Consider the following 26,524-nt stretch of genomic DNA (forward strand, 5'->3'; position numbering starts at 1 on the left):
CTGTGTCTGTACATTCTTATATATTGTGTCTACAGCCATTTGTGGAGGGGTACTTTGACAATATACTAATTTGTTGTCAGGCATTGACCAGTCCTGTACAGAAACCACTGTCTTCTAAGGTCAAAACAAATTGAACTTACATTGCAACTTAATAAAATAAAAGTACAGGGTGTGCGGTAGTATACCTGTAAAATACAAGATGTGAAGGCTTGTGTACTAGTTATGAAGACAGTTTGGAAAAAATTAAGGGGTGGGTGCCAGTTTGTGTTTTGGAAGACAAATAGTGTTTTTCTTGTTGTTTCTTCACACAGAGCTGGTTCTATGTTACTGAAAGAATGTGGAGCAATCCTCTCAATGGCTCTGCTGCAGTAATTATTAATTAATTAATATCCACATATATTATCCGGATTTTATTGTATCTCAAGGGGTATTCCAAATAGAATTGCAATCATCATAGTCAGATACTCTATATTGGATGTAGATAGATTATTATATTAAATATGAAGTTTACAAAGAAATCTCACAGTTAGCAGTTTATTTCTAGAATGTTGTGTAGAGCGCATGACCTGGGGGAGGAGTCAGAGAGGGGTGGAGCTAGGACACAGCAGTTTGTTAGGTTGTGATTGGTGGCTGATGATTCTATTGTTATCCTCTTTGGCCAATCAACACCAAGCATTTAGTTGTTCCACCTCAGCCTCTCTAGTATAAGAAGAGTTTGTAGTTGTCAGTTCTCCACAACTCCTCCAGGATATCAATCATTTCTGACTGTGGACTCCAGACTTGAAGCGAAGATGGACTCTCTCAACACCAGCTCAAACGATTCTGCTCAACAGGGAGGACCCAATGATCACCAAGAGCTCTGTAAGTTGCTTTCTGTGTCTATATGGATATACAGCATGCCACAAGGATGCTTTTTTTATCTAGTAATTTGTTTGTTTTGATTTATTTTAGCTAAAACAATTGTAGAATCAAATTATACATGGATACTAAACTGATAATTGGGTACATTAACTTCACACTAGTTTAAGTCCAGGAATGCCTCTAAACAACATTTCCTTTGTTTTTGTTTCCAATTCAGTGTTGCATCAGTCTGGTTTCCCTGTTCTGCCAGAGGTGAATGAACAAAGAAGCTTGGTTAAGCAAAAATGCCACTGCTGTGATCAGTGTGGAAAACGCTTCCCTACAATGTCTAAACTTAAACGCCACCAGAAAATTCACACTGGAGAGAAACCATATGGATGTGATCAGTGTGGACAACACTTCTCTCAAATGGTAAACCTTAAAAGCCACCAGAAAATTCACACTGGAGAGAAACCATATGGATGTGATCAGTGTGGACAACACTTCTCTCAAATGGCACACCTTAAAAGCCACCAGAAAATTCACACTGGAGAGAAACCATATGGATGTGATCAGTGTGGACAACACTTCTCTCAAATGTCCAGCCTTAAAAGCCACCAGAGAATTCACACTGGAGAGAAACCCTATGGATGTGATCAGTGTGGACTACACTTCTCTCAAATGGCATACCTTAAAAGCCACCAGAAAATTCACACTGGTGAGAAACCCTATGGATGTGATCAGTGTGGACAACACTTCTCTCGAATTAACAGCCTTAAAACCCACCAAAAAAATCATACCGGAGAGAAACCCTATGGTTGTGATCAGTGTGGGAAACACTTCTCTCAAATGGTATGCCTTAAAAGCCACCAGATAATTCATACCGGAGAGAAACCCTATGGTTGTGATCAGTGTGGACAACACTTCTCTGACAAGTCCACCCTAAAAGAACATCAGAGGATTCACACTGGAGAGAAACCCTATGGATGTGATCAGTGTGGACAACACTTCTGTCGAATGGTAAACCTTAAAAGCCACCAGAGAATTCATACCGGAGAGAAACCCTATGGTTGTGATCAGTGTGGACAACACTTCTCTCAAATGTCCAGCCTTAAAAGCCACCAGAGAATTCACACTGGAGAGAAACCCTATGGATGTGATCAGTGTGGACAACACTTCTCTGACAAGTCCACACTGAAAAAACATCAGAGAATTCACACTGGAGAGAAACCCTATGGATGTGATCATTGTGGACAATGCTTCTCTCAAATGAACACCCTTAGAAAACACCAGAACATTCACACTGGAGAGAAACCCTATGGATGTGATCAGTGTGGACAACATTTCTCTCGAATGGCCAGCCTCAAAAGACACCAGAGCATTCACACTGGAGATAAACCCTATGGATGTGATCAGTGTGGCCACCACTTCTATGACAAGTCCACCCTTAGAAAACACCAGAAAACTCACACTGAAGAGAAACCCAAATGATTGTGATGTGTGTGGCAAAGCCTTTGGTATATATATATATATATATATATATATATATATATATATATATATATATATTGTGACCATACAGCTGTATTTTTTTAGCTTTTAAATTAGACATTAGAAATGAGCACAAAATCACATTTTGTACATATTTTTCTGGTGACATATGTTATGTAATTGTTGGATGCAATACAACGTGTTACTGAACTCTGACTCACAGCCGATGTTCAACTGAATGGGGGGAGAGAGAGAGAGAGAGACTGTGACCCTATATGCTGATAGTACGGTACGTCAATACATGCAGTAACAGATGTAATATAGTGGGGCCTAAAGTGACATAAAACCAAATCCATCGTCCCACAGGGGGAAATATGTCATGCCTCTGCTAGGGCATTAGGCGACTAGTAAATCCACTAGTCGACCTTGTTGGTACTAGTTGACTAGTTGATGAGAGGAACCACCTGAACAGCGGTTTTGCCAATGTGAGACTGGTATACAAAACGAACAGCACATACTGGTGTGTCCCATCAAACTAGATATCAGAGTGAAATATGGACATGAGGGTATTGATTTGAGCTTTCTCTTTGTGGGCACTAACAGAGAGACTTTGCCTATGCTACATGCCTGCCTGTCACGTGTGGAGCAATATAAAGCTCCTGTTGTAATGGGATTCTGTATTGTATATTTGAATGTATTGTACATTTTAAAGTTTTTTGATTCATGGGTTTTGTATTATTGTATAGATCGATTTTGTTTAACTTTTTAATGGATTTTCTTATTGGACTTTTTTTTTACCTTTTACATTAGACATAGCCTGTGGCAGCCATCATCATTTAGCATGTTTTAACCTGGGAAAGAATGTGGGGTATGTTCACTATTTAGCATTAACATTTGTTTTAATAAAATGTGTATAGATCGATTTTGTTTAACTTCTTAATGGATTTTCTTATTGGACTTTTTACCTTTTAAATTAGACATTGTCTGTGACAGGGAAGAAATTAGCACAAAATCAAATTTTTGTAATCAAAATGTTGTAAGTATGGATACAATAAAACGTGTTACAAAATACATACTGTGTCTGTACATACTAATTTGTTGTCAGGCATTGACCAGTCCTGTACAGTCACTGTCTTTTTTTTGTAGGCCTTAAGATCAGGTAGATTATAATTATAGTCACCAATGTACATAGTTTTTAAATGTACATATATTTATTTCCAAAAAATACACAATTAATAGGTAGTTAAACACTAGTCAACTAGTAAAAATTACTAGAAGTGAATGCCCCAGCCCAGTGTTTCCCAACCTGTGTGCCGCAGCACTTTAGTGTGCCGTTTGAAATGGCCAGGTGTGCCGTTTGATTTGAACAAGTAGCCTCGGTACTCAGGCTTTTATTTTCGTTGAAAACAAGTGACTCTGACCCTCCACTGCAGGGCTCAGTGGGCTGCCATGCGGTCCGTTTTTTCAATTTGCATCATTGTTGCCCACCCCCACCAGTCCAACGACCCTCGTCCATAGAAATGCTAATGTATGGCTTTGTTTACATGAGGAGAGACACCTACTCGTCTGGCATGTACTGTATCAAACACCGCTTGTCTCTGTGCATTCCTAACATCAGTGGTGCGTTCACACGTGCAGTTGAAATGATGCAAAACGCGTTGTGAGTGTGGAGCCTGCTTTTTGCTGATGTCAATCTTTTAAGCTGACCTACAAGCCCACACTGTGTTGCAAAAGCGGCTGTGGTGGGCTTACAAATCGCCGGGGCAGAGCTACTGCATAACAGTAACGGCAGACGAGACGACATTCACGACAGGGAAGCAGATTAGCCGCGCCGGGTCCTTCATGCTTCACGTTTGCTGTTGTCATACCGCGTGAATTCATAATCATATAACTTTCTCAAACGTAACTTGAACTTTATGGAAACTTTAGGGAGAAGTCTTTCTTGCCTGGCTGCGGTGAACAAACACGTGTGATTCAGCGTGTCACAGACACTAGCAGTGAAGACGTTCTTAACTTTCTGTATGTGCACTGCAGTGTGCACTGACTGTGCACAGCATTCACTCAAACTTTGTTGATCATGCGTGACGTGACGTGAAGCATTTGTGCTAATATCTAACAACGGGTAAGGGCTAGTATATAAAACTAGCCATCTTGTGTATATGAGAGCAAATATTTTGTTCTGGTTACAAATACATTGTAGCAGCTGTGTGTGTGTGTGTGTGTGTGTGTGTGTGTGTGTGTGTGTGTGTGTATGTATGTCTGTGTGTGTGTACGTATGTCATATATGTCATATGATAATGTATATATTGCCCCCCCCCCTCAGAAATAAGTTGGGAAACACTGCCCTAGCATCTGCCTTGTACACGCATGATGGCTTTAAACAGGCTCAGAACTGTGTGTGTGCGTGCCAAGTGCATGCGTGTGTGTGTGTGTGTGTGTGTGTGTGCACCTTAAACTGCAGCGTGTATCCGGGTCGCAGGGCCAGGTCTCGCGTGACGGCCACCCTGTCTCCGTCGGAGCGTCCGAACACCATGGCGGACGGCGTGGGAGCGCAGAAGGTGACGTTGGTGTCACCCAGGCCCTCGTTGCCCAGCATCAGCCACACACTCATCTGGTTGAGAGGATAGTCAAACGCTGGCTTCTCATAGAAGTTCTGAAGGAAGAGAGAGAGAGAGAGGGTAGTCGAACGCTGGCTTCTCATAGAAGTTCTGAAGGAAGAGAGAGAGAGAGAGAGGGTAGTCGAACGCTGGCTTCTCATAGAAGTTCTGAAGGAAGAGAGAGAGAGAGAGGGTAGTCGAACGCTGGCTTCTCATAGAAGTTCTGAAGGAAGAGAGAGAGAGATGTTTTTGTACTCCGTAGCAGATCACATGCATTTGGATTTTGGAACTGTTCTCCTGGTCACATAAGTTAGTTATCGGGTGAGAGCTTAGGGGTTAAATGTTAAGGGGTTAGAGGTTGAGGGCTGAATTGTGCGTGTCTCCAGCTGGAGACACCAGCTGGTCGTATTACTTAACTTAAGACCTGGAGGGTCGTGGTCAATGCTCTTTGGCCACTCGGAATAGCCAAATGGCATTGACCACGCCTCCAGGTCTTAAGATAAGTAATAAGACCTGGTTGCTTAAGACACGCAAAAATACAGCCCTGAGGGTTCAGTCCTACCTGGGGTATAAGGTCATAGAGTAAAGCAATAATAGAGAGGGCACCCGGACATGCCCTCCCAATCACCCCCAGTGCATACTCCAAGCCCCCAGTGAGGCTCTCCAACGTTGAGGCACTGGGCCCTAGTGGTAAGAGGTGGGACTGCATGCGGACCCGTGGAGTTATCGAAGGACGAGGAAACCCCGTCCTGCTGGGCTTTAACATTGAGCTGGGGTAAGGTGGGGTTAGGGGTCAAATGTCAGAGGTTACCTGGGGTAAGGTGGGGTTAGGGGTCAGAGGTTACCTGGGGTAAGGTGGGGTTGGCCATGGGGATGATGTGTTTCTCTCTCTCTGACAGGATGATGACATCATCGATGGCCCATTGGTCGTATCCGTCTCCAGAGTGCAGCGGCTGCCACCAGCGGAACCGAGTCGACGGAGTCTTGGACGCCAGCGGAAGCTCGTAGTGGACAAACCTGACCAGAAAGAAGCACCGTTGGTTAGTAGTCTTTCGATGGCAACGGTATAGTGGCAACGTAGAAGGGCATTGACCACAAAGTTGACAAGTCGACTTCATTAACACATTTGATGCTAAGGACTGCCCAAATCAGCATCAAATGTGTTGTGTTACTCGTCCAATGAAATCAATATGCAAGGTGCTCTAGACGAGTATACTCGTCCTAAGGCCTTTTGGTGTTTTAAACATTATTTTATAATTTAGCTATAGAAAAATAACAGATCTACAAGATCATAACAAGCTTGTAGGTCTGCTATTTTTGAAAGATTGTGAAAATGTGGCACAAATCTTTGAATATATATTCTTATAACGTTTTTTAACTCAAATCTTTGCTTCTGGGAGGGGGGTCCCTGGAACATCATATTTTCAGAAGCGGGTCGGCGGCCAATGTTTGAGAACGACTGACATTTGAAACATGGGTTTTTCAGAAAAGCATTTTGTAGATCTAAAATGGGTTAATATCGATATAAGAATGCGCTCCGGTTGCTAGGCACGGTTACTAGGGCCTGGTCTGTACTGCGCCTGCGCGGGATAACCACATTAGCTTATTGTATTAGCCACGGCCTTTCCATGCTCCTTTCTCTGAAACTACGGCACTGGTGGTTTGGATCAGATTGGTGATCATGTGGTCATTTCAGATTTTGATCGCAATTGGAACATTGGCGTTTTCTGGAGCAAGGGGTGGTCCTCGCCGTAGCTTGCTATAGCATCGGCGCTATTGCTGTTAGCATCCAAGATGGCGACAAACAGGACGCGTGTCATAGTGGAATTGCTTCTCATTGTGTGGCACCACCATTTTTTTCCACCAGGTGGCACTCATTGTGGCAGGTGGCACACATTTCGACGCCCACCAGGAGAAGTCCAAAGCTACCCTGACTTTCGAAATACGAATACGAATCCAATGCATGGCTTTTTGCCAGCCAAGTCTATGGGCTTTTACTGTTTGTTTAGGGCACTAAATGACGGCGTGAGGCGTCATGTGGCCAATATAAATACATCTTGTGAGTGGTTTCGTTTTATACAATTACACACTGCATTCATGTCTCGTAACATATATAGTGGTAGTGAATTCTGAAATGAATGAATGCCTCCCGTGACTTCAGGTGGCAACCAGAGTGGCCGCCCCTCACTTCACACAAGTGTGATTTATTTTGTTTTTAGCATCCTCATTAGTGAACGTCACACATCCACTTGCATTAAGTTGCTCAAAAGCGCATGAGGCGATTTCACTCCTTCCAGGGTAGGAACAGAGGGCATTCTGAGATGGATTGGTTGACGTATGAAACATAGCGTCCACGTGTCATCGCCCCCAATAACATGAACGGCCCAGTGGCTGGCTCGAGCTGCAATACCGAATTCAGCCACTGTCCATTTCGCCTCAGGGTTTCCTCTCGTATAGATTAAATATATTTATATACTCTAAGATTAGTGACTCCCTTCTACCTCACCTTTACAATAAGGTGTATTGATTGATTGATTGATTGATTGATTGATTGATTGGTTGACTCCCTACTGCCTCATGCAGTCTTATAAGTACAGTTGTAAAGTAATAGGTGTTTCTTTCTGACCGTGGCTTGGTGAAGTCAGTGAAGTACATCTCAGCGATCAGACTCCAGGTGATTCCTCCATCGTTAGAGTACTGTAACAGCACGCCCTCCTCCCGGCTGTCGGCCGCGTTACACTCCGCCCAGTCTCCGCCCACACGCAGGTAGAACTGCACAAACTCCGCCCACTCCGTGTCCAGGTCCCAAGTCATCAGCTGCCTCAGACCAGCCTGAAGAACACGCACGCACCGCACACACACAAAGAACAGTGTATCATGCATTTTAGTGCTTTTGATGACACCTGGTGGTAGCTCTGTGTCATTACAGTCTGTCTGTCTGTCTGCCTCTCTTTTTTTGGGGGGGCTGGGTACCCCAAAATTAAAACAAAATACCCCCCAAAGAAATTCCCAAGGGGGGCCCTGACTTTTGGACTAGCCCAAGGGCCCTAGGGAGGGTTAATCCCCGACCCTGCTTGTGTGTGTGTGTGTGTGTGTGTGTGTGTGTGTGTGCGTGTGTGTGTGTGTGTGTGTGTGTGTGTGTGTGTGTGTGTGTGTGTGTGTGTGTGGAGTTTTTATAGTATGCTGTAGGTCCATACTTAGTTTAGACTAGTCATTGGTTAGACATGGGTTAAGGTTAGGTTTAGGTGTGCTGCCCCTGTGGGAGGTTAGGTTGTAAGATTATATGAAAAATAACTTTTTGTTGCATTGAAAAGGTTACACAGTATGAGATTAATGGGTTTCGATGTTGATGTTCATTTACCTTGCAGAAGTTATTTGTATCATTGCTGTTGAGTAGAAACCTTGTATGCCCTTAATTAATGTCCAAAAACATTCCTTTACACTCTCGTATGATAAACTAGGGCATTCATTTACTCTTTTTTTTTTTACCTTGCTGAAGTAAAGTGAGGACCCGGATGAGACCACCCCACAGCCCAGGTCAGGGGTCACCACCTCTCCACCAATCACCTCCTGCCAGGTGGCCAGCAGTGCATCCTGGGACTCGAAGTCCGACAACACGCTGGAGGAGAGGGGCTGGGAGGGCTGGCAGTCTGCGCCCGAGAAACCTTCATCGCACCTGATTGGACGAGAGACAAAGCTTCGTCACGCCTGATTGGATGAGAGGCAAAGCTTCATCACCACGCCTGATTGGACAAGCCATTTGGCTGCTGTGTGAAGAATAATCCTGGTGCTCCTCTACTGTCAGGGCTGGATCAGAACCTTGACCTTGTTTTGTAATAACTTTGACTTGTCGTTTTCTTGAAATGGATCAGGGTCAGAAGTTTTACTTTTGAATGAATTATTTAATTAATTGGGTGAATCATTTCAATAAAATGATTCAACCATTACATCCAAGCTTCACATTCCTTGAAAAGGGGAGTTCCAAGTAAATCCTGCAACATTTCCCACCTAATGGTTAGAGATTTACATCATATTTACACTAAAATGGTGAATCAATCCAATATTCCCTTCACGTGTGCGTGTGTGCCAGTGTTGATTTCGTCGACAAAAAAATGTGAAGAAAAATGTTCGTCGACTACCTTTTTTCACTGACGAAAACTAAATGGAAAGTAAATGAAAACTAAGCTATGGTGACTAGTAAAACTAAGACTTAATATACTGACAATTTCGTCAACAAATAAAAACTAGACTAAAATGTTAGGAAGGGACTAGTGTGGACAAGAGATCCAGTAAAAATCGACTAAAACATTCCGGGGTGACTAAAATGTGACTAAAACTAAGTGAAAACTATATTCAAGAGACTAAAACGAAAATCAAAATGTGCTGCCAAAAACAACACAGGTGTGTACGTGCAGGGTGTGGGCGTGAAGTGACTGACCGGCAGTGTCCGTGGTCACACCAGCCGTGTCCGTGGCACATGTGGGGACACTGCTGTCCGATGTAGATGTCGTCCAGAGCCCACTCGTCCTGTTCACCGTAGTAGTTCTGAATCCACCGGAACCGAGTGGCGCTGGACCTGAACGCACGCACGCACGCACACACACACACACACACACACACAAAAACAAGATTTCATCATGTGTTGTATGTCAGGTTATAGGTGACAGTGATCGATAGGACCAATAGCATGTGAGTCATTTCAACTACACGTTTTATTTTTATTCCACAAAATGTGGATTTACAGCGAGAGAGCAACGTGTGTGTGTGTGTGTGTGTGTGTGTGTGTGTGTGTGTGCGTGCGTGTGTGTGTGTGTGTGTGTGTGTGTGTGTGGGCGTGCATGTGTGTATTTGAGTACATGTTGCTGCATGTATAGTGAAGATTAATGTTCATAGATGTGTCTATGATGGGTGTGAGGAGGGGGGGGATTGTGACCCAATGACCCCCATCAACCCCCCCACCTCCCTCCCCTCCTCCTCATCATCACAGGGAGTGCGTACTGCCGTGACCCCCGTGACCTCCACGTGCCACAGAATATGGCATTAGAACACCGTTATTTAGGAGACCGCTGAAGGGGGGGGGGGGGGGGGAGCAGGGGTCAGTCACAGTGACCTCACCGAGACCTGCCTATATAATATGTCTGCCTCGTCAGACTCGGCCTCACCCCCCTGGCATTCAACTGTCCTCGTATCCAGGGGACACGCAAGCCACACAATTGCGTGAAGCCCCCGATGCGTACCATGGATAGGGGCCTATCGCGAAAATGATGCGAAGTAGGACAATTTCACAATGCAAAACTGTCGTCTTAAAATGCATTAAGTCTCGGAGCTCTACAAACTGGTGTGCGGACGTTCTTCCTCTTCTTCAATTTCACAATGAACCGTGTGTTGACTACTCTAGTATTACAGATATCAAAAAAATTGTAAAAGACGCTCTTATGTCGAAACGTGTTGTGCAGTTTCAATGTAAACGGGATTTCTATCAGGGCCACTTTGACAAAGAGCTTAGCTTGGGAGCCCTGCATGGTATATATATATATATATATATATGCAGTGCACTGTATATGCACCTGCTTGTATCACATATTGTACAATCATAATCATGACATGGTCTTATATACAGTATGAGGTATAGGGGCAGCAGGGTGTAGATATATCATAGCAGGTCTTATATGAGGTAGGGGCACCAGCTGGGTGTGTATCATATACAGTGTTGATTTCGTCGACTAAAACCAAGACGAAAAATGTTAAAATCAGCCAAAATACATTTTAGTCGACTAAATCAACTGTAGATTTAGTCGACTAAAATCTCATGATATTTAGTCGACAAAAAACTAGAGTAACACTAAAACATTCCAGGTGACTTAAATGTGACTAAAACTAAGTGAAAACTATTGAAGAGACTATTATGACTAAAACTAAAATCAAACACTGCATGTCATACCAGGTCTTATGAGGTAGGGGCAGGGTGTGTGTGTATCATACCAGGTCTTATGAGGTAGGGGCAGGGTGTGTGTGTATCATACCAGGTCTTATGAGGTAGGGGCAGGGTGTGTGTGTATCATACCAGGTCTTATGAGGTAGGGGCAGGGTGTGTGTGTGTATCATACCAGGTCTTATGAGGTAGGGGCAGGGTGTGTGTATATCATACCAGGTCTTATGAGGTAGGGGCAGGGTGTGTGTATATCATACCAGGTCTTATGAGGTAGGGGCAGGGTGTGTGTGTGTGTATCATACCAGGTCTTATGAGGTAGGGGCAGGGTGTGTGTGTGTATCATACCAGGTCTTATGAGGTAGGGGCAGGGTGTGTGTATATCATACCAGGTCTTATGAGGTAGGGGCAGGGTGTGTGTGTATCATACCAGGTCTTATGAGGTAGGGGCAGGGTGTGTGTGTGTATCATACCAGGTCTTATGAGGTAGGGGCAGGGTGTGTATATCATACCAGGTCTTATGAGGTAGGGGCAGGGTGTGTGTATATCATACCAGGTCTTATGAGGTAGGGGCAGGGTGTGTGTATCATACCAGGTCTTATGAGGTAGGGGCAGGGTGATCCGTCTCCAGTCCTTGAACTCAGACGGGTGATAGACGCTCGGGGCCGTGAACTCCGGACAGCTGGGCATTCCTGGAAGACACGCCTACACACACACACACACAGGAAATGACCTCATCAACATAAACACAGCACAAAAAAAGACAAGCCCCCGTAATAAGGGGAGGCTCTCCCACACAACGTCGAAGCACTACTCGGCCCCTACTGGTTAGAGCGTGAACTGCAGGCGGACGACCCGTGGGTTGCAAACTTCCGCATTTGCCAACTAAAATGTGGTGGTCAAATGCGGAAGTATAGAGGGTTCTTCTCGGGTGCTTCAAATCAAAACGCCACTGAGCGACTTCCACTGAAAACAATAGCGGGGTCTATCGCTCCGGACGGTCCTCGCTCTATCCTTGTATAACTCTATGCACAAAGATGGCGTCCTTGCAAGCAGTCCAGTTAATGACCGGGTCATCACAGGCAGCTGATGAGAGTCATTACGTTGTATGTAACGTTTGTTAGTTTAGGGATGGTCTCACGTAGCCAGACAACTATTCTACAATCTCTGAATGCTATAGTATAGAGTCTGGAACTACATCTCCCAATCTCTGGATGCCAGTATAGAGTCTGGAACTACATCTCCCAATCTCTGAATTCTACTATAGAGTCTGGAACTACACCTCCCAATCTCTGAATGCTATAGTATAGACTGAGTCTGGAACTACATCTCCCAATCTCTGAATGCTAGAGTCTGGAAGTACATCTCCCAATCTCTGAATGCTAGTACAGAGTCTGGAACTACATCTCCCAATCTCTGAATGCTAGTATAGAGTCTGGAACTACACCTCCCAATCTCTGAATGCTAGAGTCTGGAACTACATATCCCAATCTCTGAATGCTATAGTATAGAGTCTGGAACTACACCTCCCAAAATCAGAGTAATCTGTTTGTCATTTCCGTTCACAAAGATACATTTTAAAATATCTTTAGGGCTTATTTTGTTTATTTTCATTTCTGCTAAGTAGCAAGCTGTATATATTCTTAGATGATTTCAAAATTATATTAGGATACATTTGCGGAAGTGGGGAAGGGAGTCTCCACTTTATATTTTACTCGCGATAGAGCTTCCGTTGCTCCAGACCGTATGACGGAAGCATTTGGAAAATTGCGAGAGGCAACAGTCTGGCAACGCGAAACTAGTTCACGGTGGAATTCAGACAACCTTTTCCGCAACCTTCTGATGCTCCATCATCAAGCAGATCCATAAAATCTCACAATCCATCATGGATGCAACACGTTGCAAGCACGTCGATGGGGCTTATAAAAATGCCTTTGGGTTTGATCTTTGGTCTGAATAAAAGATGCATGGTCCGTTTGGCTTTGAAGTCCTTTTTGATGGACGTGTTTTTAACCGTATGTAAGTACATAATATACATAATGTTATGACACTAGTAACTAGTACATTTGTACATCATTACAACGACTGGTGCAACACTGTAGCAACACACAAGACAGACACGCATGGCATGCATGGTGGCAGACAGACAGACAGGCAGGCAGACAGGCAGAAAGGCAGAAAGGCAGAAAGGCAGAAAGGCAGAAAGGCAGAAAGGCAGGCAGACAGGCAGAAAGGCAGAAAGGCAGGCAGACAGGCAGAAAGGCAGAAAGGCAGAAAGGCAGGCAGGCAGGCAGGCAGGCAGGCAGGCAGAAAGGCAGAAAGGCAGAAAGGCAGGCAGGCAGGCAGAAAGGCAGAAAGGCAGAAAGGCAGAAAGGCAGAAAGGCAGAAAGGCAGGCAGACAGGCAGAAAGGCAGAAAGGCAGAAAGGCAGGCAGGCAGGCAGGCAGGCAGGCAGGCAGAAAGGCAGAAAGGCAGAAAGGCAGGCAGGCAGGCAGGCAGGCAGGCAGGCAGGCAGAAAGGCAGAAAGGCAGAAAGGCAGGCAGGCAGGCAGACAGAGAGACAGGCATAATGATATCTGTCTCTTCCAGCAACAGAACCCATTCAATTCCAAAAGGAATCCGGGAATGAATAACTCTCCGCAAATATTTAACGGTGAATATTTTAACGGCTTCATGCATCATTAACGAGCCAATTGTGATGAGAGGAAATGTGCATTGAATCACAGAGACTGTGTTTAATGTTGGGGGACGATTAAAGGTAATGGAGATAATTCCTCACGTATGAAACAAAGTATTCATATTTAACGCATTCTGAACGGGAACCCATTCTGGTGTTAGCATCATGTTATGCTTTAGCTATTGACAAATAGCAGATCTACAAGCTCGTAGCGCGCCACCGAGTGGCGCGCTACGAGCTTGTAGGTCTGCTATTTTTGAAAAATCGAAAAGCGACTGACATTTTTTAGAATCTGATCTCAGGTCAGAATGGGTTAATCAGACCAGTGTGTGTCCTATAGTGGAAACCTCGTATGAATCTGATCTCAGGTCAGAATGGGTTAAAAGGCCCCCATTATTTACACGCTATTACCGCGCCGTGTAATGGTTCAAATCAATATTCATGAGCATGAATAGATAATGTGTTTCCCTTGTTCTGAGCTCTGCAGGGTGACTTCTATACAAGTTCTCGTCACATAAAAAAAAAAAACGTGAAGCTTCTGTTCTTCTAAAAGAAACGGCTGACCGCAAACCATTTAAAAGCATTATCTGGTTGGCCCGGAGTCCCCCAGGGCTCTGTCTGTGCTATAGGGTCTGTTCTGTTTGCTGTTATTGTGTTTGATCGACAAGCTCACGGCGCGTTGCAGAACTAACAGAACGCTTAACGTGGAGTGGTATCACAATTCTATATAGTGCATGGGCCACTTCTTTCAGTTATGCATTTTATGTATTGTTGAATGACAATAAAGCTGTCTTGTCTGTCTGTTTGTCAAAAGCAGACCACGTCGTCATGTCACATGACCTCACCTCTTTGACCAGGTGCCAGGTGAGGCCGTGATTGGTGGAGAACTCCAGGCGGACTTGCGTGTCGATGTGGGGGGAGGGGTCCCGGCCGCAGCCCATGACCAATGAGAACTGCAGGCTGTACGAGGCGCCGATCTGCATGGACTGAGTCTCCACGTAGCGGATGCTGGAGCCTGGACTGGGCTCGCCGGAGAAACTGGAACAACACACAATGTATACAAATACATTTTAAATAATATATGTGTGGGCTATAACAGAAACATCCACCATCTACCAAAACAAACAGTGAGGCGATCACCTCAGCACCCTCATATCATCCCATTGAATGGGGGCTGTTATCACCCGTATAGTTAATAGTTACAGTGGCAAAACATTGAGCAGCTGTGGAGTGTTGGGGTTTGGAAGCGCTCGTTGGAAATCACTCAACCGTCCTGCGTAACACCCGTTTCTAAATGTCACACAATGCAGGAGGCAGCAAAATGTTCTTCCAAACTCTGACACTTAATGAAAAATAATCAAATGCTAGGGCATTTCTTGACAGAAAGTAGCTCATAACGTTTCTATGGTGGATTTTCATGAAACAAAAACTTTGCAGATAGAAAGAGGATAATTCGAGCTTTTCGTACGGCTGCAATGTTGGTGAATTTAACATTGTTTAATGCAATCAGACAGGACTTTTCTGTTTGGATGAATGGGGCTGTCAAGGCCAGAAAGTAGTTTTTTGCCACTCAGTGGGTGTTCCCGCATAACTTACAGGTACGATGATGTCACGCGCATATACCCTCTATAGTTTTAGGGTTACATATTGTACCTGAGGGTCCAGTCGTGCTGGTCAGTAAGTAGTTCATATTGTACCTTATAGGGTCCAGTCGTGCTGGTCAGTAAGTAGTTCATATTGTACCTTATAGGGTCCAGTCGTGCTGGTCAGTATAGGTAGGTCATATTGTACCTTATAGGGTCCAGTCGTGCAGGTCAGTAGGTAGGTCATATTGTACCTTATAGGGTCCAGTCGTGCTGGTCAGTATGTAGTTCATATTGTACCTTATAGGGTCCAGTCGTGCTGGTCAGTAGGTAGTTCATATTGTACCTTATAGGGTCCAGTCGTGCTGGTCAGTATGTAGTTCATATTGTACCTTATAGGGTCCAGTCGTGCTGGTCAGTAGGTAGTTCATATTGTACCTTATAGGGTCCAGTCGTGCTGGTCAGTATGTAGTTCATATTGTACCTTATAGGGTCCAGTCGTGCAGGTCAGTAGGTAGTTCATATTGCACCTTATAGGGTCCAGTCGTGCTGGTCAGTAGGTAGTTCATATTGTATCATATAGGGTCCAGTCATGCTGGTCAGTAGGTAGTTCATATTGTACCTTATAGGGTCTAGTCGTGCTGGTCAGTAGGTAGTTCATATTGTACCTTATAGGGTCCAGTCGTGCTGGTCAGTATGTAGTTCATATTGTACCTTATAGGGTCCAGTCGTGCTGGTCAGTAGGTAGTTCATATTGTACCTTATAGGGTCCAGTCGTGCTGGTCAGTAGGTAGTTCATATTGTACCTTATAGGGTCCAGTCGTGCTGGTCAGTAGGTAGTTCATATTGTACCTTATAGGGTCCAGTCATGCTGGTCAGTATGTAGTTCATATTGTACCTTATAGGGTCCAGTCGTGCTGGTCAGTAGGTAGTTCATATTGTACCTTATAGGGTCCAGTCGTGCTGGTCAGTAGGTAGTTCATATTGTACCTTATAGGGTCCAGTCGTGCTGGTCAGTATGTAGTTCATATTGTACCTTATAGGGTCCAGTCGTGCTGGTCAGTAGGTAGTTCATATTGTACCTTATAGGGTCCAGTCGTGCTGGTCAGTAGTTTATATTGTACCTGAGGGCTCAGTTGTGCAGCTGGCAGTAGGTAGATATAGCTCATATTGTACCTGAGGGTCCAGTCGTGCAGGTCAGTAGGTAGTCCATATTATTGTACCTTATAGGGTCCAGTCGTGCAGCAGCTGGGCAGTAGGTAGATATAGCTCATATTGTACCTGAGGGTCCAGTCGTGCTGGCAGTAGGGCTGGACGTGTCCCAGGTAGAAGCCCAGGCTCTGCGTGACGTCCAGGACGTTGCTGAAGTCCAGGCTGATGGTGTTGAAGAGCACCGAGGTCATGCTGATCTCGTCCAGGGCCCACACGTCGCGGCCGCGCCCGCTGTGGTACGGCTGCCACCAGCGGAACTGAACTCCGAACTTGCGCGCTCCGCCGGGCAGCTCCACCGAGACGATCCTACACGACGAGGGTCACACAAGATATATACTTGATTGTATATAGGGTGCCGTGGGGACAGAAGTACAGTACAGTAGAGTACAGTAGAGTTCTTTTTTTGTTGTTGTTATACCTATGTTTCTATATCAGTGGTTCTCAATATTTCGTGTCGAGAACCCCCAGAATTATCTGAAAATGTGTTGTTTCAGGGACCCTCCAGAAGATTTGAGTTAAAAACGTTCACTCTGAAAGAATATATATATATTCAAAGATTTGTGCCACATTTTCACGACTTTTCCAAAATAGCAGACCTACAAGTTCATATAGGGGCGGCACTCGGTGGCGCGCTATGAGCTTGACAGATCTGCCATTTTTCAACAGCTAAAGCGTAACATAATGCTTCAAACACCAAACCCTATGGGGATTATACAATGCAAATAAAAAGTACATGAACCCGTGTATTTGCGCCCTCTAGCTGGACATTGTGATATAGTACAGTTTTTTACCTGGGTTCATGGAAGCCCTGGTAGGCGTAGTGCTGCAGCAGCGTCCAGGTGATGCCGTTATCGGACGAGTAGTGCAGGAGGACGCCCTCTCCTGGCTGGTCTGGAGCAGGACAGGAGCTCAGCGTGCTGCGACTGCCCAGCCTCAGAGTGAACTGCAAATACCTGAGAGAGAGAGAGAGGAGAGAGAGAGAGAGAGAGAGAGAGAGAGAGAGAGAGAGAGAGAGAGAGAGAGAGTACTGTATGATCACATAATAAAACCACCAAGACTTTCAGCAGGAGGAACACTTCCTCACAGTTCTGCTCCTCGTTGAACAAAGCCTGGTCCAGCCTGTAGGAGGCGCTATAGTGCAGTGGATTTTAACCAGTGGTAAAGTAGAACCTCCACTTGGTAAAGTTCCATCCAGCAGAGAGAGAGCCAGAGAGAGAGAGAGAGAGAGAGAGAGAGAGAGAGAGAGAGAGAGAGAGAGAGAGAGAGAGAGAGAGAGAGAGAGAGAGAGAGAGAGAGAGAGAGAGAGAGAGAGAATAGCGGCTATTCAACTGCTGTGACTTTCTTTGCTGTACGACAAAGTGATGGACTCTGGGTTGAAAGAACCCAGCTAAAACGACAGACAGACAGACAGACAGACAGACAGACAGACAGACAGACAGACAGACAGACAGACAGACAGACAGACAGACAGACAGACAGACAGGAAACAGGCATTACATATCATGCCCACATCAGGTGGCACAGAGCACTGCAACAGACATCATCAATCTAACCCAGATGTCATATCTAGCTCCTCCACCGCATATCTCTCTCTCTCTCTCTCTCTCTCTCTCTCTCTCTCTCTCTCTCTCTCTCTCTCTCTCTCTCTCTCTCTCTCTCTCTCTCTCTCTGCAGTAACAATCCATCTTCCAGAGTTGGACCAGAAAGAGAGAGAGAGAGAGAGAGAGAGAGAGAGAGAGAGACATCTCATGACAGAGAGCTGACTGCACTCAGCATCAATCAGAGGAGAAGATATCAGTTGTACTGACTGAGGAGAACTCTATCTCTCTGTGCGTGCGTGCGTGCCTGCCTGCCTGCGTGCGTGCGTGCGTGCGTGCGTGCGTGCGTGCGTGCGTGCGCGCGTGTGTGCATACCAAAATGTAAATGTGAAAACTATTCAAGAGACTTATGACTAAAACGAGCTGCCAAACACAACACCGGTAGGGTATACCGGTGTCAAGTCAAAGCAGTTAAACAGTGTATACACCGTCTCTCTCTCTCTCTCTCTCACCTGGCCTGGGAGGAGTCCAGCGGAGCGGTCAGCAGGTGCCGCCGGCTGTCCCGGTTGAACACCAGGGCCTTCCCGCTGGCCAGCACGCCGCAGCCGAAGCTCACCTCCGCCCCGCGCAGCGACGAGAAGCTGTGATAGGACGACAGCCGCGGGGAGGAGAAGCTCTCCGACAGGAAGGCCGGGAAGGTCTGGGAGGCGAGCTCGCACGCCGGACCGCTGAAACCCGGGTCACACCTTAGAGAGAGAGGGAGAGAGAGAGAGGAGGATTTTTTTGTCTTTAGTTTAAGTCGACTAAATGTCATATACGATTTTAGTCGACTGAATATGCAGTTAATTTAGTCGACTAAAATGTATTTCGTCAGGCCTTGATGCCGTCGTATAAGGACCGAGTTTACACAAACAGCCGATATGCAAGCTCACAGCGCGACACGTTGGGAGCTTGTAGATCTGCTATTTTCAGCATGCCACCAAGTGTAACATGACTTATACTGGATCTCTTGTCCACTATAGTCAGTCCCTTCCTCACATTTTAATCTAGTTTTGTATTAGTTTTAAGTAGTCTTAGTTTTAGTCACCATGTATAGCTTAGTTTTCATTTAGTTTACCATTTAGTTTTTGTCAGTGAAAAAAGGTTGTGTGGAAGGTGTGTAGAGCCCAGGATCACATTAGGTAATTGACACAGGGGTGAAAAATGGGTTACAAAATCGTGGGATAAAAATTATATAAAAAAACCAAAAAAACAACAACATAATCTCTCTATCATGAACAATGAAATAGACCGTTCACTAAAACTGACTTTTTAAATCACATAATTATACCCTCATTCTTTCATACCATCTTTTCAAACCTGACAAGGCTGGCGTCCTATATATAGTCATAATAATGAATGATGACAGTTTAATTAATGGTGTAATGATCACAGACATTAGGTCTTTAATGATGTTATTAACCCATTCTGAACGGGAACCCATTTTGGCGTCAGCGTCATGTTATGCTTTAGCTATTGAAAAATAGCAGATCTACAAGCTCGTAGCGCGCCACCGAGTGGCGCGCTACGAGCTTGTAGGTCTGCTATTTTTGAAAAATCGAAGAACGACTGACATTTTTAGAATCTGATCTCAGGTCAGAATGGGTTAATCAGACCAGTGTGTGTCGAGTGGAAACCTCGTATGAATCTGATCTCAGGTCAGAATGGGTTAATTGTCTTCAATAAGCGTCACTTCTTACTTGCATCCTGTACGTGAACAATGTCCTCTTCCTGAGCAGAACCGCAGACACGCTGGTCCAATGTACACTGCGCACACACACACACACACACACACACACACACACACACACACACACACACACACACACACACACACACACACACACACACACACACACACACACACACACACACACACATCATTAGTAATACATGCCGTGGCAACCAAGCCATATAGTATAGTATATATGTATAGTTTATAATATGTATAGTTTCATTACATAGATATTCCACTGTTACGTTCGTAGCTTACGCATGTTTCATGATAAATGCTTTTTATATATACGTGATGTATTCCCATGCTTTTTTTGTTCTTGATTAATGTAAGTCTCTCTGGATTAAGAGCGTCTGCTAAATGCCTAAATGATATACTTCTTTACATGTGTAATGAACTAAAACTGCACATGTATGTGTGCGTGCGTGCGTGCGTGCGTGTGTGTGTGTGTGTGTGTGTGTGTGTGTGTGTGTGTGTGTGTGTGTGTGTGTGTCATACCATTGTCCAGGGCCCACATATTAACCCTTCCTAGCCCGGTCTGTGTCCAACGGAACTGAGTGTGTTCTGTGAGCGCTGCGTTGGGGAGAGGAATGGAGATCCTGGTCCACCTGCATTCATAGAATAGAATAGAGCATTTTAATTATGTCAGTGCTGTAAACTAGATTTGTGCATTTAATAACACGTACTTAACTAGCCTACACTTTTGAGTTTGAGTACTGTTACAACAGTGTTCCAATTTTTTTTACAGATGAGCCCTATACAATTTTACTATACAAGCTTTTACTGACGGTGAGAAAAAAAAGAGAGTTAAGAAAATGTATACATTCTCTCCAAAACACAGTGCAGCTTGACTTCCGCCTTCCCTGCGATACACAGGTCGCTCCCACGAACTGCAGCGAACGAGGCATTTAGGGTTTATATATCTAAGTATGCAGAGGATAATGGAGCAACTTAGAACTGTACTATTAAACATTTACATTACAGAACATGCACGCGCGCGCACACACAGGCACGCACACACACACACACACACACACACACACACACACACACACACACACACACACACACACACACACACACACGCACGCACACAGGTGCGTACCCGCTGTAGTTGTCCGAGGAGTAGGTGGAGCTGTGGGGGAGGTGTGGTCCGGAGCACAGCTCTGGAAGACACTCTGTGTGGAGCAGCGACCACGAGCGACCGTGATTGGTGGAGAACTCCAGACTGACACTGACAGACAGGCAGACAGACAGACAGACAGACAGACAGACAGACAGACATGTCAGCATCTTGCCACTGTCATAAAGACTATAGTGCCTTCCTATAACATTTTAGTCTGGTTTTTATTTGTTGACAACATTGTCAGTACATTTAGTCTTAGTTGTAGTCGTCGTAGCTTAGTTTTCATTTAGTTTTCATCAGTGGAAAAAGGTACAGTCAACGAACCTTTTTCGTCATAGTTTTAAGTCGATGAAAACAACACTGCAGGCGAGAACGGCCTGCGTCACTCCCTCACCCGTCTGAAAGCGGCCTCATAAAGTCACCTGTTGGCAGGCTGGTAGGAGCCACAGACCAGGTTGATGCTGCACTAATTGGTTAAGTGAAGTCACCTGTTGGCAGGCTGGTAGGAGCCACAGACCAGGTTGATGCTGAACTAATTGGTTAAGTTAAGTCACCTGTTGGCAGGCTGGTAGGAGCCACAGACCAGGTTGATGCTGCACTAATTGGTTAAGTGAAGTCACCTGTTGGCAGGCTGGTAGGAGCCACAGACCAGGTTGATGCTGAACTAATTGGTTAAGTTAAGTCACCTGTTGGCAGGCTGGTAGGAGCCACAGACCAGGTTGATGCGGCACTAATTGGTTAAGTGAAGTCACCTGTTGGCAGGCTGGTAGGAGCCACAGACCAGGTTGACGCTGAACTAAATGGGTTAAGTCACACCTGTTGGCAGGCTGGTATACAGTGTCGCAGTCCCGCTCCCTTTCATGACGACGGCAGGCCCAGGAAATGATTCCCGATGCATTTGTCCCGCATAGACATTTCAAAAAGTATTTATTCAAAGACGGTTACGCCGCGGACAGAGCCAACTCGAGTTGTGACAACTCATGACAACAAACACAATATTTTGGACCAAAGAAATAATTACAAAGAGGAAAAACAACAACAAGAAAAGTGTCGTAACCTGCCGTTTTTTCTTCTTTCAAATTATTTGTTCGGCCCAAAGAAATGTGTTTGTTTGTCATGATTTGCCACAACGCTTAAAAGGTCTTTAAATAAATACTTTTTGAAAAGAAAAATTAGAAAAATTAAATCATTTCCTGGGCCCTGGTAGGGAGCTGCGACTGGTAGGAGCCACAGGCCAGGTTGAGGCTGAACTAATTGGTTAAGTGAAGTCACCTGTTGGCAGGCTGGTATAGGAGCCACAGCCCAGGGTTGACGCTGAACTAATTGGTTAAGTGAAGTCACCTGTTGGCCGGCTGGTTGGAGCCACAGCCCAGGTTGATGCTGAACTAATTGGTTAAGTGAAGTCACCTGTTGGCCGGCTGGTAGGAGCCACAGCCCAGGTTGATGCTGAACTGTGCCAGGTGGGTGAGGGTGCCCGGCAGGACGGGCAGCAGCTGCATGAAGTCCAGGGCCCACACGTGGCGCCCGGCGCCCCCGTGTGACCGCTGCTCCACGCACAGCATGGTGGCGGGCGTCTGCAGCTCCGTGGGCAGAGAGAGAGACACCACGGCAGGACTCTGGAAGGGATGGGCGAGAGACATGGCAATACCATTAGAGAGAGAGAGAGAGAGAGAGAGAGAGAGAGAGTGTGTGTGTGTGTGTGTGTGTGTGTGTGTGTGTGTGTGTGTGTGTGTGTGTGCGTGTGCGTGTGCGTGTGCGTGTGCGTGTGTGTGTGTGTGTGTTACCCTATAGGAGGAGTACGGCAGGGTGTCCAGTACGACAGGTTCCTTCCTGCCCTTCGACCTCCCAAACACGATGACATCATTGTCATGTGACTGTCCCGGGTCACAGTCTCCGCCCCCTACACACACACACACACACACACACACAGTAATATATAATTTAAGCAAAACCCAATAGTCTGAGCATGAGTGATTAAACTATACGATTAATAATTGCAATGTAGGCATTTAGCAGATGCTCTTTATCCAGAGTGACAATTATACTATCAAAATAATAATCTGTACATTGAAACTATAGCATATACCAGGAATGTACCGGCTAGCATCTGTCTAAAACAATGGTGCTATAATATGGTGGTCAAGAAAGAAACCAGCTGTGACAAAATTACGAGAGCGAGTGACCAAGATATTGCATATTGAATACATTTTATGCAATCCGTGGACAATGGATTTCAGAAAATATGTGCCTTGGTAGTGTTAGTGTTTTAACCCATTCAGGACTGTCTGGAACCCCTTTTGGTGTTTTAAGCATGAGTATGTTATAATTTAGCTATTGAAAAATAGCAGATCTACAAGCTCGTTAGCGCGGCACTCAGTGCTTTTAGATCTGCTATTTTTGAAAAAGTCGTGAGAACATGGCGCAAATCTTTGAATATTATATATTCTTTCAGAGCCAACGTTTTTAACTCAAATCTTTGCTTCTGGGGGAGCCTCTGGAACTACATATTTTCAGATGGGGGTCTGCGGCCAATTACATATAATCTTAGGGGTCCTTGACATGAAATTCTTAGGGTTTTTTTCAGAAAACGGTCATGACGTAGAAGACATTTTGTAGAATCTGGTGTCAGTCCAAAATGGGTTAATTTGCACGTCTGACATGCAGTAACATTTTCGAAGTGTGTCATTCATTTTGGTTTTCAATAAAGTGCTTGGTCGGTAGTACCCATGGTGAAGTGGAAGCGCAGGTTCCCGTAGGCGGTGGTGTCCAGGTACGGCGTGCACAGGTCCCTCCGCCCGTCCTGGTCGAACACGAGCGCCAAGCCCGACTCCACCTCCCCGCACTGGGTCCCGTAGACAGCCCCCTCGATGTCCCAGCTGTCACGGACATGACGCAAATGACACATTATTGACACTGTGTCCCGTAGACCACGCCCCCTCGATGTCCCAGCTGTCACGGACATGACGCAAATGACACATTATTGACACTGTGTCCCGTAGACCACGCCCCCCTCGATGTCCCAGCTGTCACGGACATGACGCAAATGACACATTATTGACACTGGGTCCCGTAGACCACGCCCCCTGGATGTCCCAGCTGTCACGGACATGACGCAAATGACACATTATTGACACTGGGTCCCGTAGACCACGCCCCCTCGATGTCCCAGCTGTCACGGACATGATACAAATGACACATTATTGACACTGTGTCCCGTAGACCACGCCCCCTCGATGTCACGCAGCTGTAACGGCCATGACACAAATGACACATTATTAACACTGTGTCCCGTAGACCACGCCCCCTCGATGTCCCAGCTGTCACGGACATGACACAAATGACACATTATTGACACTGTGTCCCGTAGACCACGCCCCCTCGATGTCCCGCAGCTGTAACGGCCATGACACAAATGACACATTATTAACACTGTGTCCCGTAGACCACGCCCCCTCGATGTCCCAGCTGTCACGGCCATGACGCAAATGACACATTAATATTGACAAAACATTAAACTGACATTGATGTCTCTTGACGTAAAATTAACGTTGTGCCTCATAACACGCTTTAACACGTTCTTCACTCAAGTGTTATACTTTACATCAATCCACATGATGACGTCATGATATGATTCTGACTTCGTTCTACAGTGAAACTAACAAAACTTCTTTAAAAAAAGAAATATGCAGCGCACGCACACACGCACGCATGCAGTGTAAGGTGCATCATTAGCGCAGACAGGCAGCAGTACTTATAGTCTGTCCTCCATCCATCATGTCCTCTCTATCTCTCTCTCTCTCTCTCTCTCTCTCTCTCTCTCTCTCCTGTCACAATCAATACAGTATGTAGTGTTAAAGTGACAGTTTCCTGCTCAGCCCACACACACACGTGCGCGTGCATGCGTGTGTGTAAAATGTTGGTAAAAGGGCGACTGTGTGAACCATTGTGAGTCACACGACTCCAATTCTCGCTAGTTTCGCTTGACAGAGAAAATAGTGATACATTTAGGAAAAGACGTAATGATGTAGTTGTCTGCATCAGTGAACATGGACTTACGTTAATGACGTAGTTGTCTGAATCAGTGAACATGGACTTACGTTAATGACGTAGTTGTCTGAATCAGTGAACATGGACTTACGTTAATGATGTAGTTGTCTGAATCAGTGAACATGGACTTACGTTAATGATGTAGTTGTCTGCATCAGTGAACATGGAATTACTTTATTAAGTAGTTGTCTGAATCAGTGAACATGGACTTACGTTAATGACGTAGTTGTCTGAATCAGTGAACATGGACTTACGTTAATGACGTAGTTGTCTGAATCAGTGAACATGGACTTACGTTAATGATGTAGTTGTCTGAATCAGTGAACATGGACTTACGTTAATGACGTAGTTGTCTGAATCAGTGAACATGGACTTACGTTAATGACGTAGTTGTCTGAATCGGTGAACATGGACTTACGTTAATGATGTAGTTGTCTGAATCAGTGAACATGGACTTACGTTAATGATGTAGTTGTCTGAATCAGTGAACATGGACTTACGTTAATGACGTAGTTGTCTGAATCAGTGAACATGGACTTACGTTAATGACGTAGTTGTCTGAATCAGTGAACATGGACTTACGTTAATGATGTAGTTGTCTGAATCAGTGAACATGGACTTACGTTAATGACGTAGTTGTCTGAAGCAGTGAACATGGACTTACGTTAATGATGCAGTTGTCTGAATCAGTGAACATGGACTTACGTTAATGACGTAGTTGTCTGAATCAGTGAACATGGACTTACGTTAATGACGTAGTTGTCTGAATCAGTGAACATGGACTTACGTTAATGACGTAGTTGTCTGAAGCAGTGAACATGGACTTACGTTAATGATGTAGTTGTCTGAATCAGTGAACATGGACTTACGTTAATGATGTAGTTGTCTGAATCGGTGAACATGGACTTACGTTAATGACGTAGTTGTCTGAATCGGTGAACATGGACTTACGTTAATGACGTAGTTGTCTGAATCAGTGAACATGGACTTACGTTAATGACGTTGTTGTCTGAATCGGTGAACATGGACTTACGTTAATGACGTAGTTGTCTGAATCAGTGAACATAGACTTACGTTAATGATGTAGTTGTCTGCATCGGTGAACATGGACTTACGTTAATGATGTAGTTGTCTGAATCAGTGAACATGGACTTACGTTAATGACGTAGTTGTCTGAATCAGCGAACATGGACTTACTTTGTGGGCGGGCCCTCAAAGTCTTCCTCCCAGTAGCTCCGCCCCTCCTCTCGGTGCAGGTCGATGTCTCTGGTGGAGGCGTGGCCAATGCCCTCCCCGCCGTGGAAATACAGGGCGTTGCCTTCTGACTGACAGGCATGCTGGCCAATGAGAGAAATAGGAATAAGGTGTCATGCAGTGTGATATATGATCAGACGGTTCTTGAACCTGCTGTTATTTATTGTCTTGTACTGTTTCACAAATATGTGTTACCTATACAGCAGTGGTTCCCAAAGTGGGGTCCGGGGACCCCCAGGGGTCCTTGAGGGAGTTGCGGGGGGTCCCCAGCTAAATGATAGTTTGGAACCAAATTAACCCTTATGGGCCTGTAACTCTGAGAATGGACCCTGAAGGGTCCATCTGGTTCCATTTGTACACTCTCAGAGTTAAACTAACATTGATTTCACATAAAAATTGGGGTCCTAGAGATATAAATGCCATTAAATGGGGGTCCGTATAGGTATTGGATGGAGCCT

General features: G+C 45.1%; 2 protein-coding genes across 2 annotated transcripts in view; both read right to left on the reverse strand.

The window, feature by feature from the left end:
- The window catches only part of reln (reelin), a gene marked incomplete at its 5' end in the record, with an annotated part of 186,680 nt that overhangs the window by 121,740 nt on the left and 38,416 nt on the right, over positions 1-26,524 (reverse strand). Inside the window, 17 exons of the mRNA XM_080761211.1 lie at positions 4,781-4,984; positions 5,774-5,945; positions 7,555-7,760; positions 8,418-8,604; positions 9,367-9,504; positions 11,450-11,562; positions 14,378-14,570; positions 16,397-16,633; positions 17,119-17,280; positions 18,378-18,611; positions 19,605-19,671; positions 20,138-20,247; positions 20,745-20,873; positions 22,173-22,381; positions 22,550-22,665; positions 23,490-23,641; positions 26,010-26,149. Of these exons, the coding sequence (XP_080617337.1) occupies positions 4,781-4,984; positions 5,774-5,945; positions 7,555-7,760; positions 8,418-8,604; positions 9,367-9,504; positions 11,450-11,562; positions 14,378-14,570; positions 16,397-16,633; positions 17,119-17,280; positions 18,378-18,611; positions 19,605-19,671; positions 20,138-20,247; positions 20,745-20,873; positions 22,173-22,381; positions 22,550-22,665; positions 23,490-23,641; positions 26,010-26,149 (2,769 nt within the window). The remainder of the gene's footprint in view (positions 1-4,780; positions 4,985-5,773; positions 5,946-7,554; positions 7,761-8,417; positions 8,605-9,366; positions 9,505-11,449; positions 11,563-14,377; positions 14,571-16,396; positions 16,634-17,118; positions 17,281-18,377; positions 18,612-19,604; positions 19,672-20,137; positions 20,248-20,744; positions 20,874-22,172; positions 22,382-22,549; positions 22,666-23,489; positions 23,642-26,009; positions 26,150-26,524) is intronic.
- The window catches only part of LOC308314194 (E3 ubiquitin-protein ligase TRIM21), a 132,965-nt gene continuing 120,262 nt past the window's right edge, over positions 13,822-26,524 (reverse strand). The window contains exon 13 of the mRNA XM_080761672.1: positions 13,822-13,879. The gene's annotated coding sequence lies outside the window, so the exon portion shown is untranslated. The remainder of the gene's footprint in view (positions 13,880-26,524) is intronic.

The sequence above is a fragment of the Protomyctophum bolini genome (assembly GCF_963924005.1).
Source record: "Protomyctophum bolini genome assembly, chromosome: 4".
Taxonomy (NCBI): domain Eukaryota; kingdom Metazoa; phylum Chordata; class Actinopteri; order Myctophiformes; family Myctophidae; genus Protomyctophum; species Protomyctophum bolini.